This window comes from Prenolepis imparis, unplaced genomic scaffold, assembly GCF_030444845.1.
Source record: "Prenolepis imparis isolate NDT839.2.m4 unplaced genomic scaffold, iyPreImpa1.0 SCAF_9, whole genome shotgun sequence".
In the NCBI taxonomy this organism is placed as follows: Eukaryota; Metazoa; Arthropoda; class Insecta; order Hymenoptera; family Formicidae; genus Prenolepis; species Prenolepis imparis.
Window position 1 is genome coordinate 9,795,400 of NW_028141167.1, and position 22,226 is coordinate 9,817,625.

The 22,226-nt window shown below is 34.6% G+C and overlaps 3 protein-coding genes across 3 annotated transcripts in view; 1 reads left to right on the forward strand and 2 right to left on the reverse strand.

The window, feature by feature from the left end:
- Mav (TGF-beta domain-containing family member maverick) overlaps nt 1-5,438 on the reverse strand; it is a 30,937-nt gene extending 25,499 nt beyond the window's left edge. Inside the window, exon 1 of the mRNA XM_083046104.1 lies at nt 3,581-5,438. Within this exon, the coding sequence (XP_082902230.1) occupies nt 3,581-4,699 (1,119 nt within the window). The 5' untranslated portion in view covers nt 4,700-5,438. The remainder of the gene's footprint in view (nt 1-3,580) is intronic.
- Lin (protein lines homolog) overlaps nt 1-22,226 on the forward strand; it is a 63,259-nt gene that overhangs the window by 28,956 nt on the left and 12,077 nt on the right. The window lies entirely within an intron of this gene.
- Nucleotides 17,207-22,063, reverse strand: Miox (Myo-inositol oxygenase). The gene is made up of 6 exons (XM_083047085.1): nt 21,904-22,063; nt 19,746-19,926; nt 19,336-19,544; nt 18,696-18,832; nt 17,893-18,123; nt 17,207-17,705 (listed from the first exon to the last, which is right to left on the reverse strand). Exons 1-6 carry the CDS (start codon nt 21,919-21,921, stop codon nt 17,597-17,599), a joined length of 885 nt encoding a protein of 294 aa, XP_082903211.1. The 5' UTR covers nt 21,922-22,063; the 3' UTR covers nt 17,207-17,596.

Below are 22,226 nucleotides of genomic sequence, written 5' to 3' on the forward strand. Positions count from 1 at the left end.
TGCCAAGCGCCTGTCTGCCTGCCTGCGTCCAAGTAAGTAGGTAATGACACTTCTCGCGTCTTCGGCTTCTCTTTTCATTTTTGCCGCCGCCGTCGATGTCGACGCGCGTTGTTCGGGTGCATTTGCAGGACAAAAGCCGCGTATGCGTCAGCAGCGGACCCTTCGAGACGAGCGTTCGAGCGAAACGACGTGGAAGAGACGAGACGAGAGAGAGAGAGCGAAGAAATCTCTTGACAGAGGTCGAGCCCCCGTTTGCCTTCTTTGTTTCACCTCTGCTCTTTTCTGGTTTCTTTCTCCCTCTCCCTTTTACTCTTTTGTACAACTCATTATGCTCCTTTTAGCGGACACGCGTATCTTTTCGCCGAGCCGACGAATCGTCGCTTCGGTCGCGATTTCACAGAGATTTCGAAACGAATCGAGACACGCGAGAGTCGTCCACGAGATCAAAAGAATATGAGACAATGTCCTAGAATTATGTCCTCTCGACGAAACGCTATCGTGCAATTCAAAAATCAACATCCAAAGAAAAGAATCAGACAAATGATACGTTGGAAATATAATTCATTCGACGAATGATTGTCATTTCCAAGTATTTAATCCTGAGATCGCAAGAATAAGGTTCCGAAAATGTATCTTTTTGAAAAGGAGATGTCATAATTTTTCAGTATTTCATGCTAATTAATATTCGCAAGATAATATCCTGAACGATCTCTTTTTTCGAGATAGCATTTAACCTTAAAGCATTTAACCTTAAAGCATTTAACTTTAAAGTATTTAATTTCAAAATTTAAAGAATGGGGATTCATGATAAGATTGGAATTATATTCTTCTAAAAATCATTATTCCGAAATGTATCCTCTAAAGCCTTACAAAATATCTTTTAAGACATATTTTTTTTTAATTGTTATGATATCTTTTATTTTCATTCAACTGGTAATTTTGCGACAGCATACAAGATGTTTTATATAGATAGAATACAAACTATTATATTTCAAAATATATAAAGCATTTCTCCTTTGATAAATTTCCGGAAATGCATCGTTTTCAAACTCTCTCACATTTTTTAAGATATCAATATATTATAAAATACATTTTCTGTTTCTTAAGTGTTCGTGCAAAAATTTTGTTATAATTAAATCTAATTATTTTTATAACAAAACATTTTAAAAAATCTTATTTAAATAGTTGTAAAATAAATTTCTTTATGACAGAGAAAAGTGTGCTTTTCGGCTTTGATGTACATAACATAAATATTAAATTTAATTACAGTAGAACTGGCAAAATTTTTACACGAAAAAATCAAGAAAACAGCAAATGTATCGACGCATGTAAGAAATGGGATATTTCGAAAACGATACATTTCTGAAGAAATTTTACCAAAAGTATTTTTTTTTTTACAAAGAATAAAGACAAGAATGTGACAATATATTGATTTATACCCTATCTATATAAAACACTCCGTACGTTTTAAGATCAAACTCTCCCGGGACGCATGCTTAATTCGCTTTTTCGAATCGCGTCTTTAAACAGATGAGCCCTGGCAACGGCAAGTTTTTTAATGAGACGTAAATCAACTTGTAAGTTACGACCGGCGTTGCGTACATCACGTATATAATATCGAGGGACTCTTGCCGTACGCAATAGAGACGAGATGAGGTCGTTCATGGTGCGAAGATAAAAATCGCTCGCACATATAATTCAACGGCGACGTTATCTACGACAGGAACTGCATTCAGTCGTAAGACTATTTACCTTGGTCGGCACTTGACAAAGGGACGGTGATTATTAGTCGCGTCTACATAGCAAATAGCGTGCATACATGTGCCAGATCGCGCGTTTCCGCGGATATACGGTACATATTATCGCGTATATTATTGTGCGAAGAGAATGCCAACTTTCCGAAAGCATATCTATACTAATACAATATTTTAAACAATATTTTCTCTCTCTCCCTCTCTAAGATTATAATATTTCTATGGCATCTTTAAACATTCACGATAATTTAACAGAACTTGTACATACATCTCTTCTACATTATTAACAATATAACGCATGGGAAATAAAGTGTAATAAAAATCGAATTAAACCGAGACACGCGAGATCAAGCGGTCTTCAGCGTGTCATAAAAATGTATAGTCGGAGAAGCAGTCGAGGGATTAAGAATCTCGGCTTTCCAAGCGCGCGGGGGTATTTCGTGCGAGTATTTATGAGACTAATGATCTGACCGACCACGCGACGTGTCACGTGTTCCCCTGGAATGGCATTGTCGTGCTTTTTCATCGCTCGGATAGAACGCGAGTGAGAGCCTACGTGTGCAAACCTTTTTCAGTCTAACCGATGTCAACGAACCTCGGAGGCTCGGCGAGCCTCGCTCAAGTCCGTTCGTGGACGTAGATCATTCTCGTGATCTCGGGTCGCTCGTTCGAGCGATTTACCCTATGATATACACGGCTATCTCTAGATACCGGAATACATCCGGTGCATGCGAATAATCGATGAGCACTAAGTACTCGTGTTTACGTGCAAATATCGCCGCGCAAGGACATCTGAATTTATACCACCTACCCTTAAAGAATTTCGAAGCAAAACACTGCATGTGCATCACGTTCACAATTTATATAAGATTTATTTTCGGATCATCGTTGCGCTTAAAGCTGACTTTGAGCAAGAAAAAACCCTCTTCCTTTATCTATATCATAAGAGATATAATTATAATCTATATAAAAGGCGATATATATACATATACATATATAAAGCGCGCACGCGCGAATCGCTAATAACAATAAGTCTAGCTCATTCAATCCAGACAATTTAAATATAATAATACTATTTACGCAAGAGACGTAAAGAGATATATATATATATATATATATTTTAAATATAATTTAATATTTAAAGTGCATTTTTTCCCGGAAACGAGAGATAAATATTTATTATACTTGACTTAACTTTGATTTAACTTTTATATTTGAGTAATCTCAACAACCAATGTTGTTCTCGACCAACGAACTCGAAGGCGCGAATAAGCACGAGCAACGTCATCACCGCGTTCTCGTCTCTTATCATCACTGTAATAATTTAGAATTTATCGACTTTTTTCCCACCGCCTGGGATCATCGATATAAATGAGGCGAGGTCTTGTTTTTTATGTGATCGATTTGATTTGATTCAGACAAGAAAGACAGCGCATTCGATCGTTTTTTATTCTAATACACATACGAGTTGTTCCTACTTATTTATGATATCTTTTCGTGTTATATATTTTCGTAATAAATATATATATATATAATTGCACTTTTAGTTTTGATCAAGTTTTCCAATATACTGCTATTTAATTAGCAGTATAGTATACTAAAAAATATTCTATTTGTAATCATATGATTTAATTGTCTCTCTATATTTTAACTGATAAAACAATTTTCGGAAAGATTATTATAAAAACAATATCAAAATGTAAAGGCTCTCTCACACATAAATATAATAAAAAATAAAATTTATATTATTCTTATAATCTTTTTTCCAAGAAAGTGCAGTTATAATATAACGCTTTTTATTTTCGCTGAATATTATGAAGACTCACCTTCGAAGCATCGGGTATTCTCTGAAGTCCGAGACCTTGCACAATGCTCCTTCTGATAATCTCCAACTCGTCCTCGCCGAGTTTGTTTCTTGGTATCACCAGCTCCTCCTCTTCGATACCATCTTCAAAGATGTCCAAAGCCGACGACGACGATGACGGCGCGGCCAGCACTAGGTCGCAGAGCAAACTCATCATGAGTAGTCCCAGTAGAAAAGCTCTTGGCAATCCTCTATACGTCTTGATCCGCCAGACTTGTCGATGATCGGTTCTCGCCGGGAATCGCGACGACAACGACGACGTATTTCTTCGACGTGCTATCTCCTCGACGAAGATACACGAGGACTTGACGAGACCAATCAGCCTAGCAAAATTGCAGATATTATTGTTTTTCGTATTAATGTCCACGTGTCTAGACGCGTTACTGGTACCGTTGTCTAAGATACGTCCATCGCACTTGGAAACTTGGTCCGTGACACCGAGGAGCGAACCGGCGAATCGATTTCGGTCTTCCCGTCCGATCGCAATATTATCCACTATATTCGGCGATATTTCCTTCTCGACGTCTTCCGCGACGTCGATCGGCGCACTGACAGCTCGTCGACGATTTCGTCGCTCGACGAGCGACGATGAATGACGTCCGATAAGATCTTGGCGGCGGATCGCTCGATCGCGAGCTCGTCTCCACGCGAGAAACGAAGACGCGACGTCGCTCGAGGTGCAACAAGTCCGTTCGATAACATTATCCCGCGCGATATCTTTTTCGCGCAGTCGCCTGACACTCGAGACGCCGGTGTCCCGGTGCTTTTGACGCGCGTTCACCAGATGATCACTTATCGGAATTCTTTGCCCGTCAACGATCTCCGAGATCGGGCGACTCGCGACTGCCGAACGCTCGCGGCACTTTCCCCTCGATGATGGCACGCCATCGTTGCGCCCGATCGACGCGATAAGGAATCGGTAATCGCGATCGGCGGCAGCGCTATCGGCGATCGCGCCACTCGTCGCGCTGGACCCTTGGACAATCGCCGCCGTTGCCGTCGTTCTCTCCTCTTCCGCGCTATTCACCCTTGCGTTGTCGCGAATAGTATCACTCGGCGGGATTATTAAGAGCTTGCCCATAGCCAGGGACACGGTCTCTCGCGGCCGGTCTCACGCCGGCTAACTTGTTATAGGAGCGCGAGGTTTGCACGCGTCCTTAACTTTCTGTCACTCGTTCTTTCTCTCTTTCTATTTCGCTACCAGTCGTTCGATATCATCTACCGAACTACCGGATGTAACTCTCGCCCTCGCTCGCCTTTGGTATCTTCGAAGAAAGATAAATCCTCTTCGACAAAATATAATATCCTCGATTTGTAAAATCCAGTTAATTCCGGTTACTTCCACTTGTAATCATCGTTCCTTCGCGCGTTGTCCTCGAGAAGTTTGGAGCCTACGAGCTCAGACCGTTCCGAGAGAGAAAGGGAAGTCTGGTCTTGTTTCGCGGATCGAGCGAGGTTCTCCGATCGATCTCTCTCAGATGCCGGCACGTGGCATTCTAAGAGCTCTTCGCGATGAAAAAATCGGTACGCGAGCCGGATGCTCGACGGGGAAATCTCGTCGCGACGTACCTCTTCTTCTTTCCATTGACGAACGACAACGACGAAATCATCGCGTAACAAAAAGCGACCACGATTTAATGGCGAGGTAATCAATTCCAATTATAACATTCACGGAGATTCCTCTCGATGATTTTATATCAAGACAAGATAAAACACTTCTCTCACGATTCACTTCTCTCTCTTTCTTTATCGCTATCTTTTTTCTTTCTCCCCCTCAATCGCAAGAAGAGAGCGCGACAAGACCCACCTCGTACGAGTGTCGCGCGTCGACTGGTTGCCACCGCGATATTGCGTGTGTATATATCCCGCCGCGGCGAGTCGCGCAGTGCGCAGAAGAAGAGAGCGAGTGAGAGGGAAACAGGGGAGAGAGAGAGAGAGAGAAAGTCTGAGCGCGAACGTCAAAGCTGTCATCTCGAATGGGGTAAATAGGAACAGCACATTCTTCTTCCACGTAAAACACATGATACGCGTAACATGTACTAATCTTTAATCTTCCGAAAGACATTCGTACTTTATATCTGTAAGTTTTTATAAAGAAAAGAATGTAATTCGATAAAATGTTTTATTGTGTGTCCATATGTAAATTCGTACTTTTTCATATACTTTTTTGAAAATGACAGCAATTATCATCCTTATAATTAAAATTGTTATACAATTTTTATGAATTCGATCGTCTTAAAGTTGGCAAAAGATATCTACATCTATACACTATCTATAATAAACGAAATATCATTGCATGCAAAAAAAATAATGCGATTGTGACAAGATAATTTATTTGATATAAACGTTAATTAATTAAACATCTTTACGTGTAAAATTATAGCTTATTAAAAGTACATTATTTTTTTAGAAAAATTGATTCTAAAATAAAAGAAAGAAAATCTTTAATTCGTTATACACGTTATAAAATAATACGAAAGATATAGAAATATTTGTAAATGTCACTCAAAAAGAAAAAATGACACATATTTTCCATAGCAATAATATATTGGCATTTGTATATATGTATCGTAATCAAAAATAATGTCTAAATTTCAGATAAAATTTTAGATAAAATTTCGTTAAAATTAAAAACATAATTTTTCGTGCATCTGTATGTGTAGTGTGATTAGTTCTTTAAAAATTACAACAAAGGATTCGATCGTCAAATTTATACCTCGAGAAATTCGGCGTACATTTAACGGAGTCCTCTGTTCCCGTGTGCATTTCGAGTGTTTCACGTTTTTACACAATTCCGAACTCATCCTTTTGCGTTAAGTAAAGGGCTGGCACTTCTCAGAATTTCATGCACTGGTCAGCTGTTCAGGTACCAAACCGAGTAGTCGGCGAATGGCGATTCGAAAGAACGATTCCAGCCAACTTGTCTTTCCGACCTGTGCATGCAACTTTTTGTTTTTAGATTCGAAGAAACGAATCGAGCTAAAATCTGCTAAAATATACGCACAAGCTGAGTCGCACATGCTTAATATTAAGCTTACATTTAATATTTATTTCGCGCGAGATTTGCATCTGACATAAAAGTTTTCGCTCAAAATTATATCGCTATTATATTAATTATATTTAATAATTATATATATATATATAATATATAATAATTATATATTAATGAAAGAAAATGTTAGCTTCTCAAATACAGTTTAAGAAAGTGTAATTAAACAAACAAATCTGGACTCCTCTGATTTCCGAGACTGCATGCGATTATTTTCATATAAATCTATATATATTTCAAACTGACTTTTATGTATAAAAATTTGTATGGGTTCAAGATTTAAAAGATTCTATTCGTAATTGTATGTTATAAAAGCCTAGAGTAAATCTAACTTTAAAATGTAAATTTAATGGGATAATTCAAACTTCCTGGTCATTCTGTCGCAAGAAAAAGGCGAAAGGTTTCGCTACTTTCTCGTAACCAATGTTCATCTCCATGATTTCCATCGAGTCGATCACCGTCAAATTTCGATTCTCATCGAGTCTCGATTTCTCCGAGAGCGCGAACGACTTTCTCGCGGTACTTTGAGTGCAACGCGTCTGAAGTTCAATTACGCACGAGACGAAGTATAAAGTGATCGAATACTCGTCGCCCACCCCCTTCATTCCCCCTGTCGTCCTGTAATCGTTAAATTCATCTTTGCCGTTTGAAGTTTAATTGCGAGGTGTAATCGAGTCTCGACGGCGACCTTCTGTTGATTTATCCTTCGACGGCGAGACGAGGCTTCATGTATTAAGTTTCTCAAGAGTGCGACATCGCATTTATTCGTAAACGAGATTTTTTTTAAACGATGCACAGATCGCAACCGGGCACAAAAACAATCAGCTGGCAATCGAACGCGGTCGATATTATAATTTCTATCTTTTATTTTTTCTAATGCATACTTTGCTATATCTCTTGTTGCTCTTTAAATTCATTTCTGTCAGAATTCTTGGACAATACAGGAACGTAACACAGCAAACAATATATGAACGAAAGAACAAAAAATCTAGTTGATAAATATATATATGATTTAAATTTTTCATCTTCTTCAGCATGATATATTTGAAAAGAAAAGATGATGTGGAAAAAATGAGAAATTTTATTGGAATCGCGACAATTTAAGTAGAAAAATCGCAGGGTAATGCGTCCTCGTATTTACATATAAATCTTGTCCGCGTGTTCACGGAGGTACGGAATAAAAATTATACATCCGCATTGTGACTTCTGACCCGCGATTATTCCAATCGCATAACCCCGCGCCTTCGATTTTCTCGTTAGCGTCCCACTTAGCTTTTCTTCCGGTGATAACGAGCATCGTGTCACATTCTCGGCTTTCGTCAAATCCCATCACTTATCTGCGCTGACAACTGTTTTTCTTATTAATTATGAAAAATATATTCCATCGAGAGAAGAGAATAATCGTTGACGTCTTGCGACGTCTAGATTCCCTCGTATTTCGAGTGAGATCTAAATCCAATGTACAAAGACTATTCTAGAGAGCTATTTTGAAATTAAAAAATAGTAATTTTGAAACCAAAAAATAGTAATTTACTTATATAACAAATTTTCTTATATATATAATTCTATTTTAATATTTTTATTAGAGTGTTTAGAATAAGAAAATGTATAATTCAAAAGTTTGAAATTTGAATTTACAATTATTACGTAGTGTGATAAGAAATAATTTTTTAGAATTATAACGATTTCTCTGTGAGATGCAGGAAATGATGTAATTCAGAATGAAATTCATGTCGAAAATAGTAAATGAGAACTTTCGCTCCTAAAACGATTCACATTAACAACTTCTCGGATGAGAAATAGCTGCATTTTTATTCCAATACATAAACATAGTATATATAAGACTTTTCACGAAAATGCATCTTTTAATGTTCATATTTTTTAAACGAATAAAGAAATTAATTCCAAAACTTTACGCTCCAAGTTTTAAATAAATTCTCGCGAATTTTTGGCTTGTAAGATAGATATCGTACATCGTAATAATCCAAGTTGTTAATCATCAAGAAAGTCAGCGGGAAAATCAATCATAAAAAAATGTGGACGGAGCGACTGGTCTATCGATCGGCTTGAATAGGTGACGATTCGGGCTTTACGCGCGTCCTCGTAACAGGGATCGAAGTTCTTACGTGTGCACGTGATAGAGGAACGAATAGTAGGGTGCTGTTACCTGGACGAGGTAGTGTTTTCCACCTCTCTCTATCTTCCTTTCTCTCGCTCATACATATACACATACACAGAAATCGAACGAAATAAAAGCGTGACCGCGACGGAATCCCCGAATGAAGTCACCTCCCGGAAGCCGATCGATTTCGGGGAAGCTGCCACTACGGTCGCGCGAATACCACACGTGCGAGTTCCTCGCCTTTTTTCGTGGAACAACGCTTTTCGCGTGATAATCCGTTAATCTCGAAAATGCATTAGCGAGATTCCTGATAATATGGATAATATATCGCGAAAAGCGAGAAAGACAATCGCCACCTCCCGGAAATCCCCAGATGAGAATTGACTATAAAACTTTCATCATCGCAACCGATGATTTCGCCGAATTTATTCATTTTACATACATCGGTTTCGCGTTTGTAGAGAGAAAAGGGAGAAAATGTTAAATTGATAATACTTTTCCGAGGAAGAATCTCTGTCCACTATCGGATGCATATCGAGCTGCATAAGAGACTGACAATGAAAGATGCATACAAAAAGTAAGAATACCAGGAAGTAGTATAAGGCTAAAAATTTTATTTATGTATAAAACAAAAAAACATAATGGATATTTAAAAAAATTATAATTATTATGCATTGAATTTTATATTTAATTTTACATCAAAAAACTATTCTTTTTAAATGCAAGTTTTTATAGGATAATATAAAAATCTTATCTCTCATTTTTGTTGAAATCATCCAAATAAACGAACCAAATAAATACAGGATTGAGACGCGTATATGTGCGATTAATAAAAAATAATATACAAATAAAAAATGAATTACCCCAAAGTTATTCAGTCGTTGCTCCTGGGCCGCCTCCTCTTTCTCTCAGGATGTCAGAATTTATTCGTGTACTGCATGCAGTCACGAACATATAATTCATAACGATTGCAAGCGAATTGTCCGCGGGATGGAAAAATTGAAAATGCAATGCAAGATATACGAGAGAAGTATCGTTAAAAAATTAATTGCCACTCATAAAATATCACGACATAATAAATTTAACAAATTTCCAATTTTAATAAGAATTGATGAATTTTTTGTTTGCATAAATTTTAAATTTATTGAGTTATTTCAATGGCCTCATTAAAGTTTAATCGACGCACGTTTTAATTATTATAACTTATTATATTATTATTATTTCTTATTATATTTATTATTTCTCTCGAAATGCGAAATTGCACACAGAGTAAATCGACTAAATCTCCAGTTTTTTGTATAAGAAATCTCGCGAATATAACATTGAAAGTATAATGATGTTCAAGACAAGACTTGCGGTGACGAGTAACACCTGGACACCTCGTATACCCATCGTTTATAGTTTGCGGGCTAACGGCGCCGAACATTGTGGGAGTGGTCTTAATACAAGGCAACGCTCCGCTCGTAAGGAAGACATCAAGAATACATGCTCACGACTACACGGCGCGGCGTCTGGGACGCATAAAGTGCGTGGTAGGGTCTTCATAAGAGCTCGGCCGAAAGGCCTCTCATCTACACCATCCAAGGTGGATAAGAGGGATCCTCGACCACAAATATGTCATAACTCACTGCTTTTTCTCTGGGGCGTATTTACGCACCCGTTGCACCGGTATGCAGTCTGCGCAGCAGAGGATACAGTGTTTCTCGGAAGCAGACATAGAGAGAGAGAGAGAGAGCGGAAGATTGATATGCAATGTGACGTGTTATCACGAATTGCGGTAACGCGAATGTTAAAATAATGAAACGGAGAGCCGAGGCGATACCCGAAAGGCACTTCCGAGGAAGCATTAGTTAATGAAACCTGAATTGATATGCTTATAATTATATGTTTTAATTTACACTATTATCTAAATTGGAAAATGATAAGAGAGGTATAATACGAATACAATAAATGTAATGGGCGTGATGATATGGAGAGATAATTTAAAAAGATATAAATACAAATATATATTAAACCGAGAAAAAATCGATATACATATATATAGATATATATATGTTTTATTTCTTTTGTAGCAATCTCTGTCCGTACAAGAAAAATAAAAGGAAGAATAATTGAAAAAATAATTATTAGTAGAATAATTCTCGCATTGTTCTTTTTTTTGAAAAAATTTAAACTAATAAAAAGCTACGAGACTTATCGCCATGTATTTGCAACAAAGATATAACCAGTTCATGGGAAAATATCCTGGAGAGCTGCTTTGCCGGAACCGTCAAATTAATAAAAGCAAATGAGGAAAAAATGTGGGTTGTTACATTTTCTCCCGCGACGGTAATTCACTGATCCTATGACGCATTTTACGGAGAAACCTACGAATTCCTGGAACGGACGGCTAATGAACGTGAAGAGTAATCGCGCTCTCAGGTAGACAAAGAAGAACAGCCCCGATGTGTGGAACTGTAACTGTCATATTTCACCACCCCCATATGTACGCATCCTGATTCCGCATATCCTTTCACCTTTCTCTTAAATTAAAACACATTATTCCCTGACAAGAGAAACACCTTAATCACCCACGAGAGAACTTGATATATAATACCATAAAAAATAGTGCCACGAAAAAATGGGATATCTTCTGTAAAAAATAATAATAAAATAATTTATCTTTACAATCACGTATTATAAAGATAAATATATAACGCTATATATTACAATATATCACAATATATTATACTTATAAATTCTTCTAAAAGAAAATAAAGAATGTCTCTATTTTCTTTTTCGAAAAATTATTAATTTTTACATTAAATATATTAACGGTAGATATTGCAAGTAAAAATTGCTAAAATTCGTTCCGTGCTTCCGGGCAAAATGTTCAAATTTTTTATATCAGTTTCGATCTCCTTTTTTTTTGACATTAGCTGGGACACAAATTTCACCTGTCACATTATCTTCCGATCATCGCATTATATTTCATGTTAAGCGCTGCGGAAAAAGAAGCGGGGACGATTATCTCGAATTTCTTCAAACAAGGACGAGTCAAAAAGAGCCTTATTTACGTTACATTCTCAGATTATTAAGTCGCGGTACCGTTAAGTAGAAAGTGGACGACAAATGGCAAATTGCCGTAAATTATCTGTAGATTAAGATCATTGCAAATTTTATGTATGAATTTACGACACCTGTGCAAAAAATTTGCATTTCCCAAAATTTTGTAACTACATATCTGTATACATATTTATTAACATATGTGTATATGTATAAAATATTATATATACATATATTAGGTCGGTGCATAAGTTCCTGGAGTTTTTTGAAAACTTTTAATCAAAATATTTTGCCTCGCTTGCTATAATTTTAGACAACAAATCTTTTAGGCAACAAACAGATTCCTCGGTTGAAAAGTACACCTTTCGATGCGATAAATTCGTCAAAGCATTTTCGTACCTCGACCTCGTTTCTAAATCGCATAGCGGAGAGATAATTCTGCATTGACCGAAATAGATGAAAACCGGAAGGGATATATACCGAGTGTGATCGGACTTCTCATTCAAGCTCGAGTAAGGTATTCTTGGTTCTCATTGTTAGTCGCGGAAGCAATGTGTGGCCAGCTGTTGTCATGGTGCAAGATGATTTCGATTTCCTTTTCAATGGCTTTTTTAATTAATTTTTTCGCTCAAACGATATATAATTGATGATTATTTTATTCTCCCTTATCGCTCTTCTATAATTTTAAAATTTGAAAAGTGATTTCATATTGCAAATTATCGATCAACATTGCTTACAACAGTAGCTCAATCTTCTCATTACTTAATTCAAACTGAAAGTTGGATGTAAATCCTACGAATCTTAATAATCCACAAATTTTCTCCTGCAAACTCTGAATTAAGATCTCACGAATCTCTGTTGTGCCATTTCCACGAACTTTAATCCCATATCATAGCAAGTGCCCCAGCATCAGTTACGCTGCACCTCATTATACCGAAGACCTTCGCGACCTTCGGCATGAGTTGACTATCTGGAGATTGCTGGATATTATACGAGAAGGAGAAGGAGAGGGAGAGATAGAGAGAGAAGAAGAATTGAATGTCCCGCGTGTGGGTCTCGGTTACGTGAGGTCGCGTAGGCGTTTATGTTTGCGTATGTAGAGTCAATATTTCCCAGAAGTCGCGATCGCTTACCAGGTAAAGGTAAGGTTGCATGATTCACGAGCTACGTGACCTATAGCGTTCTACCCCGTTCTTTCTTTCTCTGTCATAGAACGCACACATGGATATAGAGCTGCGAATGGCGATGCGAGTTGATGCTGCCACAATAATGTCCCGTTAATGTTCCGCAATGCCCTGTAATACGACCGCTGACTAAGCCAATTTCGTCGACACGCAGCTCCAACGTTGCTTAGCAGGGGGTTTCTTTCGCGATTCTAATCAACGCGCCTCGCGTTTATATGCGCTCGCTCGTTCTTCCTCGCGGAATCGCCGCTAATTGAACTTCTCGGTAAGTCACCTGTAGGAGAACGCCTCGGGAACGATTTATCGCTTCGTCACGATTCCTATCTTCCTGGTCGCTTGATCAACCCCAAACGCGGAGATCGCAATTCTGCCGAAAGAGGCACGAGAGTTTAGAAGAGAGAGAGAGATTATATTTTAAAGCTCTTTAAACACGCATACAAATCATAATGATAGAACGTGTATTATAATTATGTTTATCACCTGCAATTAGAATTACAAGTCAACGTAATTATGAAGATATGTAATATTAAATATAAAAAATAAAAAATATTCTTTAATTATATTACTGAATTTTGCTCTAGTTCGAAAAATGAAATGATGAAAGTTGTTCAAGCTTAATCAGGACCAGAGAGATCGAATCGTACCGTCGAGAGATCTCGAAGAGGACGAATTGCGCGGTGGTCCTGATGAAAGGAAGTAATGCCGTGGCGAAGCCACGAGGCGGAAATCATGTGAAGTTGCGAATATCGGAATCCTGTAAGGTAGAGATGAAGGAGCGCCGCGGCAGCAAATGCCTCGATGAATCACTAAAAATAAAGAAGCCCTTTCTCGCCGGAGAATGGTAACGAACTCGACCGGCCGATCGCATCTTCGAAGTAAGGGACCGCCGTGAGAAAACGCAGGAGTATACATTTCGTTGCTACGATCTCTACATTCCTCTATCATCGGAAAAGCTATTTGCACGTCAAGATTATTAAAATGTTGAAAAAATTGAAAAAAATTACATGCATAAAACTAAATTTTTAATTTCGTGTAGGATTTGTGTTCTTCGATTAGTTTTAGAATTTTTTTTGTCTTTTGCAACGAAATGAACAGTGATCGTTTACTACACTAATTAGTGTAAAACAAAAAAATTATCTTTTCGCAAACACATCAATAAGCTCTCATAGAACCATTCCAATTTTTGTTAAATCTATAATGTGCAATAAAAAAGTTTAACAAAATTAAAATTAAGAAAAATTTTGAACATATAAGTTGTGATAGAGTATAATAAAAATAAAAAAATATATAGTGCAAATTTAATGTAAAAAAATTAGCGAAATAGATCTCGTATCTTCTTCATTTACGCGTAAATCTTTTCTCTTATACAGAGGATATTCAGTACGATATAGAGGTCTGGCGATTATTACCTACATCTTATATATATTATGATGAAAATGCGACTCCAGGATGCCTCCACGCATTGAAAGATCGATGTAACCTCATTTCAGGTTGAGTAATTACATGGCTATACGCGACCTGTTGGTCTTTTATTACATTGCACATATCCCAGGTTGGTGAAGGGACCAAATCCCTTCTCCCTTCGCGACCTCTACAAAAGTATGTATATACATCGTGAATGCAGAACAAAAAACCGACAATTACTCTCGAAGCGGGTCGATTCATATATAATAATTGCCGCGCACAGCAGCTTTATACTGAAATAATTTCACCTCGTTAACGAGACGCACAGTCGTTAATTAGATAATATAACTGTTGTTCGGATCTCTAATTTCGCGGCGACCAGAGATCGATCAAACTGAGAATATCATAGTATGAAAGTTCACAATTCTATAATAATATATATTATGCGCAATAAATATGAAAAATGTCTTCCTATTATTAAGAAAGATAAACTTTTTAATTTAGGATGAATTTTTCCAAGCAATCATGAATCACACATGTCACTCAGTTAATAAATATTTATTACACCCCTTCCCTCTAAACACACACAGATATAGACTTCTCACGATCAATTTCTGACACGTATTAAGTACAGATTAATTCGAGATCCAAATAAAATGATATATGACATTAAGATAGATAAAAATTTTACACATACGTGTGCTTTTAAACGCCTTGCGAAAGATCGACAACGGTATAATTGCAAAACAATAAAATTAGAATGCACGTTTCGCATATATCTTATGTGTGCACACTCGCTTGTTAAACATAACCGACAATTATCCCATACAAAACAACGGTTTACGATCGATCAACTCGTTAACAAGATTCGCACACAGGTACTCTACGAGAGAGAACCCCTGAATTAATTTCTTTTATAACTTTTATCAAAAGGTTATCGTGCATTAAACGCATTTTTGTATATAGATATTCGTCCACAAAGGTTATCTCATATAGATTTAAATGGATATATAATGCTTATATATAAATGATTTAAAAGACATATATTTACAAGAATTGTATCTTGTAATTACAAGTGGCGCTTTTAATAAAAGGCTTCTCTCTTTCCTCTCATCAAATAATAATTAGTCCTAAACACACATTTTAACAAACGAAAAATTAAAACTAAAAACTATTAAAAAATAAACTAAACTAATAATAAAAATAATAATAAACAAAAAATAAAAAAATAATAGAAAAAGTCAATAATCAAAATAAGTAAAAAAACGGAATTTAAAAACAGTTTAAAATATAAAATTAAAATATAAAAATAAATTATAGAATTGCTAAAAATATATTAATAAACTGCGATTGAACTAAAAAATAATTACAAGTGCGCCTTTTTAAAAAGTAACGAGAATGTAAGGCTTTTTTCGTAAGCCAAGGCTCTTCGTAATATAAGATCTTAAGCTATAATTCTTTTAGTTTATACGTTAATTTCAGCTTTGTATAATTATCTGCAATCTCTAAAACGTTACCTAAACAACCTTTTACTTCTGCGTTGTTGTTTTCATTTCGCCATGTTACCTTCATGTATTTTATTAATTACATACAATGTCGCGCAATTTAAAAATTTCTCGATTAAATTCTCAGGATGCGAAAGCAAATACCGCGAAAATATAACTACAAGATGAGTTATTATATTATGTGACTATATGAGGAAACATATGATAAAGAGGCTGCGCCCTATTATAGTATAGTGTGACACTGTCAGTATATCGGTGTGTCGTTTAGCATAATAGATTGTGTCCGGTTTATTGAAAACTTCCCAGGCATCTTCACACATCGATAGACAACCGCGTATGCCAAAACTTTAGCTTTTATCGCATTCATATTACGTGATAAGTGTGACAACGAGCGGGAAAGCTTGTGTCGCTAACTGTACCACCAGGACTTTGCTAACTGTAACGTTCTAGATAACACTCTAGTGATTGTAATTATAATAAGAATAAACTAAAAAGTCATCGAAAGTAATACAGTTCGTTTTTATATGCGGAAAGCAAAATTAAAGTTAATTAAAAAAAAAAACTGTAAAATATCTCATGAGAGATCTAGTTGAAAAATATAATTTCAAGTTTAACTTAGTTAAAAATAATATTATTTCAGATTTTTTTAGCAAGATGTATCACCATGTTCGTCAAATTATATTACGGCCACTACTAAAACAAGCGATTTACATATAATCATATACAATAAAATAATTTGTTGCCTCAGATCGAAATAATGTATCCTCAAATTAATTTTATATCATATTTAATTAAGCTAATGAATGAATTATGATTGAATAATTTTGCGAGCGCGAACACACTGATAAAAATGAACAAACCAGTTCCTGGAGAGAACAAATCCTTTGTTCGAAGTATTGCCTGACCCGGGTGAATCAAGCTCTCCCCTTCGCGCATATCATTTAACCAACGGATTACTCACCTAATCGAGATAACCGCGAACTTCATCATCGCGCCAGCCAGCGCGGAGGCCTAATCAATTTTACGAAACTAAAAACTCGAACACGAATTTTCGGAAGTGAATTACGCGTGAGTTTAAAATTCGCTCTGCGAACTGTGTACCAGAATCTTGGAACTCATATTAAGCATGGAGAAGAATTCCTTCCGCAGAAGAATGCAACGAGCTATTATACAGTAACTTACTCATGATCGAATAATGTCATATACATTTCTTCGTAGTCTCGTTAATTCAAATATATCGAAAGATTCAACGAGTTCTTAAATTAAATATACGATTGGATTTGACTTTATGTTTATATATTTGTTTATTTCTAAATATAGTTTAGATTTGCTTATAGGCTAAACGTTTACATTATACTTTAATTGATCTTTTTAATTAAAATCTCACATTAAGAAAAATATATATATGTATTATTACATAATATATGCGTATATAATTGTGACATGATATTATCGGTAAATAACACTGACATAATTATATATTAATTTCATTAAAATATATAAAATAAAACATAAATCTATTCATTAAAAAATAATAGAAAAGTTATAAACTTCTTTGTATCATGTACATATTTAACGTTAAAATAATTTCATATTATTTGTATAACGTCGTCATTTAAAATAATTAATTCTAAACATGTATAATAGAAACAAGAAGGTATATAACTCTTTACCACTCGATCACCCCGGGAATATATTTATCGATCAATTTTTCATAGTAAGGCCACAATTGCTCAATATCGGGTACGCCGTCACTCTTAGTATAAAGATCGAATTTACTGCAAAAGTTTTCATTATTTTAAATTAATTACTCCGATCTCCTACCTCTCTAGATTTTCAATAATTACTTTAAATTAAATATAGATAGTAATTAATAACTTTTATGGATTACTTTTTGATTAGTAACTTTTTATGTTTCTTATATTTCACTGCATTCCATATCGCCATGATATATTTGATACTTACTTGAATTCCATGACCCATTTTAACATCTCGGTGTCTTCCGGAGTACAGAAATACATGTAGTCGCCGCTAGCATGCCAAGGGTAAAAGGAATGAAAACGGATCATAGCCAAAGCCTTCTCCGGCAATTTACTCTTGTTGTGTATAAGTAAGCGATACAAGTACTCGTCGTGGCCCCACGACATCGTTAAATTAGATATTCCGCATTTGGGTTTGTACATACCATATTTTGTACTGCAACAAAAAATAATGTTAATGCAGTACGATTTTATCCTATATTACAATTATATCCTATATATTTAGTTTTCATATATTTAAATTATCCTATATATTTCCTGCCTTTTCTTTCAATAATTAAAATTCTGTGGACTCTAGAGTTTTACTTTAGTTCAGAATTTTTCTCCTTAAACGCTCTATGATAAATATATTTTTCTTACTCATATATGTCTTTCAAACGAATCGTATCTCTTTTACAATTGACAATAGAAAATAATTCATTCATATTCTACGCGTGAGAATATTGAAATGAAAAAGAGCACACTTCGATAAAAAAAAAAGTAAATATAAGAAATGAAAGAATTTCACAAATCATTCAACTATCTTTACTTGTTATTGTTTTCAATTAGAAACGACTCGTGATTTCAACTTAATAAGAGCTGTGTTTTGAAATTCATTGCCAGTACTGAAAATCTATATATGTGACGTAAAGATCTATTTTCAGCACTGGCAGTGAATTTCTAAACAAGGTGATATATATATATATAATATATGTATACATAGCATATACCCATAATATTAAAACATACTTGTAGCGAGAGTCTTTGCCATCGGGATTATTGTCGAAACTCGTTGCTCTGTACGCGATAGAATCACCCCAGGCACAACCGACAGGGAATGTGTCACCCACTACTGCCCATTGAGGTTCCCCATGAAACGCCATCACCTGCAATGAATGATCAATCTTGCTCTCCGATTGTATATTGAAAGAATGATGATTTGACAAGCGTATATTATTCTAAACGAATTTATAAAAAGTTTAATAGTTTATTCTAAAATTATGCAAAGAGAATAATGTTTCTTTATGCATTAATTTTTAAGAATATAGATTCTGCACCCGATCTGAATTTGAGAATATCAATTATTTATTACAACTTTTCACACAGTGTTTGTTCTTGTTTAGATTAAAATTCTCTTATAATAAATTACACCTGAGAGTATAGCTGAAGAATTTGTTACTTATTTTCATCTGAAGGGAAAGAATAATTAAGTTTTCGAAATAATCTTCCTTTTTCAATCGCTTATAATTCGAAAATTTTCATAAAGGAAAGATCAATTTCAAATTTAAAAGTTGTTAAGAGGACATTTTATCTTTTTGAGATATCTATTATTATGACAAATTATATATTTGTTAGAATGTGCATTTTCTAATTTTATAGTCTGCATTACCTTTCCAAGATCATGAATTAAGCCGGTGAGATGAAACCAATCTAAATCTGGATGTTCTTTCCTGATAGACTCTGCAGTTTGAAATGCATGAACGATATTAGGCAGATTAGTATCCGGATCGCTTTCGTCTATGAGATCATTTAGTTTCAACAGGGCATCCTTTATCGTCATCTTGAATTTGTTAAACTGCAGCCAATTTTTCATGCGAGCTATAAGAAGAGTAATGACTTTACTATTCTTTTATCTTGTTTCTGTCTTTCTCATTATATTCGAAGCAATAAATAATTACAAGACATTAATCAATCGTTCAAATTATTTAGAGGCGAACATTCATTAATCAACATTCAAGGCAAATAAAGTATGCAATTTATAATCCAATGTAAAGATGATGATATAACTTTTTTACTAACATTTCACAAACTCGACGGTTTGATTGGAATGCATCGCCTCGTAAGTTTTGCGAACACGTTCTTTGATAGGATCTTCGAAATCTTCCTCGAAATTGCGGAACTCTCTCTGCAATTTTCCAGCATATATCGGCTCGGGCCGAAACTGTTCCGATGGATCCAGCAATTTAGCATGGTTTTGTTGCTGCAGCAAATTAATCGCTCTTAATAATCCATCAAACAATTTTGCAACATCTATAATTATTTTCTATATATATTCTTGCCTACTAAAAATTGTTATTGTACGAAAAAAATCTTCGAAATATGTCACAGAATTTATTTTATAAATTAATTTTTAATTATATTTTACAATATACATATATACACATATATGAGTATTGTAAAATAATTACAGATATGTATGTGTGTGTGGTTTGGTCATTTGGCAAAATTTAAGTGTTAAAACTTATTTTATTAACCATACTTATTTATGTAACTATATTTTTTCTGTTTCATAATTACACTTTGGAAATTAACTTTTTATATCTATTTATACAGTTTTGATTTTTACATATGTAAAAAATAAATTTACAATTTTATTCTTTATTAGCATATTGTGCAATCAATAAATAGTAATATATCATATGAAAATATGTGATTGTGATTTTCCATACCTACTACAAATGAAAACTTATTCACATTAATGTCATTTAAAATACTTTTCCTGTTTTTCATAAATGAATTAAAATCAACATTGATTAGAGTAATCGATTAGATTAATGATTTTAGAAGTTCATAGGTGATAGCTTTATGAAATATTTGTTGTATATTTTCAAATGACGCACAAAACATACATTCTTATTAGTGTATCTTCTCAAAGTCTAATAATAATCAAGTAATAATTTCCGTTTGTAACAAAAATCATAAAATATATGTCGCAAAAAGTCCGAAGTTTATCTATATAAATATTTAAAACCGATTGTTCCAACTTGTTGGTAAATTTTACCTGACAGATAGCATATCTTCGTCTCTTTTCAGATAAGTTAAAAAAAAGACGAACATGCTATCTGTCGGGTAAAATTTATCAAGAAGTTGGGACAATCACCCTTACAATATTATTTTTTAAATATCAGATATAAGAAACTCATATGTTAACATATGTCAGATCTCTTTCAGATATCATAAATAAGAACTCCATATGTTGACATAATTTAGATATCTTAAAGACATCCGATTTGAGAAACCTTTTAGACATCATTTTCGTGATATCTCTTTGTGATCCTTCAGAAGCCTCTAAGTTATCAGGTTCAGAAATGTGATACCTTTTTTAGAAATCCTTTTGATAACATATTGTTTTCTGGGATATTATAGATAATTCAGAAAAAGAGACTTTCTTTTCGAACCTTTTTCGCTTTCTTTTTATAAATCTCAAAATGTTTAAAATGTGCTTCTATAAAGTCTGATCTGTTTAAAGGCGCTTTAATTATATATGTATCTCTATAATTCTAATCTCTCTTATTGTTAGCGATTAATATAGAACGGAAAGATCAAAAGAAAAAGAAATTTGCTTCGATTATACTGCGTCAACACTTAATTATTTATTACATAAAAAATGGAACAATATAGCTATTATATGTTTATGAAAATTTTACGTACAATCGAATGTAAAAATAATGATTTAGTGACGCGAACAAACCGTGGTATCGAACAAATGTTGATATCATATCACGTATTGCAATAATTTTATCAGTTTTCTTTTTCTTATTAAAGCCAGAATTTCGAAATGTGACACATGAAGCATATGTTTGAATTTCATGCGATATTTGCAAAAACAATTAAAATTACAGCCAAAAGAGGAGAAATTTTACAATGTATTTTAAAGAGGCATTAAATAATTTTGTATTATTAAAGATTATATGTATTTACCTTATATATATATTTAAAAATAATTCCAACTAATTTTTATTCAATAAGATTGATTCAAATTTTCAATACGATAAAATTTAAAAAAACGAGATAATTACGATAATTGTACAAGAGCAAATATTCGTTTAATTTATAAAATAATCAATATATGTATCTAAAAGAAAAGTTTTTTAATATCGCGATATTACATTGTTTTTTATTACAATCTTGAATTTTTGCCGCGAAATTCCATCAAAAGTACAATCAGGATACTTACAGCTGTCGCAGCGGTCATCCTGTAGCTGTTGATCGGTTGTTAATGAAAATACAACTGCCGGCTTCTATCCTTACAACTGACTTATAAAGTCGAAGACAATTCACCCTTGATCCCCTTATCGCCTGACTGGTGGTCATTGGTCACACGCACAAATGTCAAATCATCATAGTTATACCATATACACAATCTTCCCTTTCCTCCTCTTCTCTATGCTACAAATTCATACTACTGTAAATACATTGTCAAATGCAAATAAGATGAGCGATTTATTATCAATATTTTTATCCAATACAGAATTTGTTCGACTTATGTATTATACAAAG

What these genes read in the sequence shown, in the direction of transcription:
- Miox (XM_083047085.1), bottom strand. An exon ending in GGCAAAGACTCTCGCTACAA is followed by an intron (nt 18,124 to 18,695) that starts GTATGTTTTAAT and finishes TTTTTGTTGCAG; the next exon opens with TACAAAATATGGTATGTACA. An exon ending in AAATGGGTCATGGAATTCAA is followed by an intron (nt 17,706 to 17,892) that starts GTAAGTATCAAA and finishes AAACTTTTGCAG; the next exon opens with TAAATTCGATCTTTATACTA.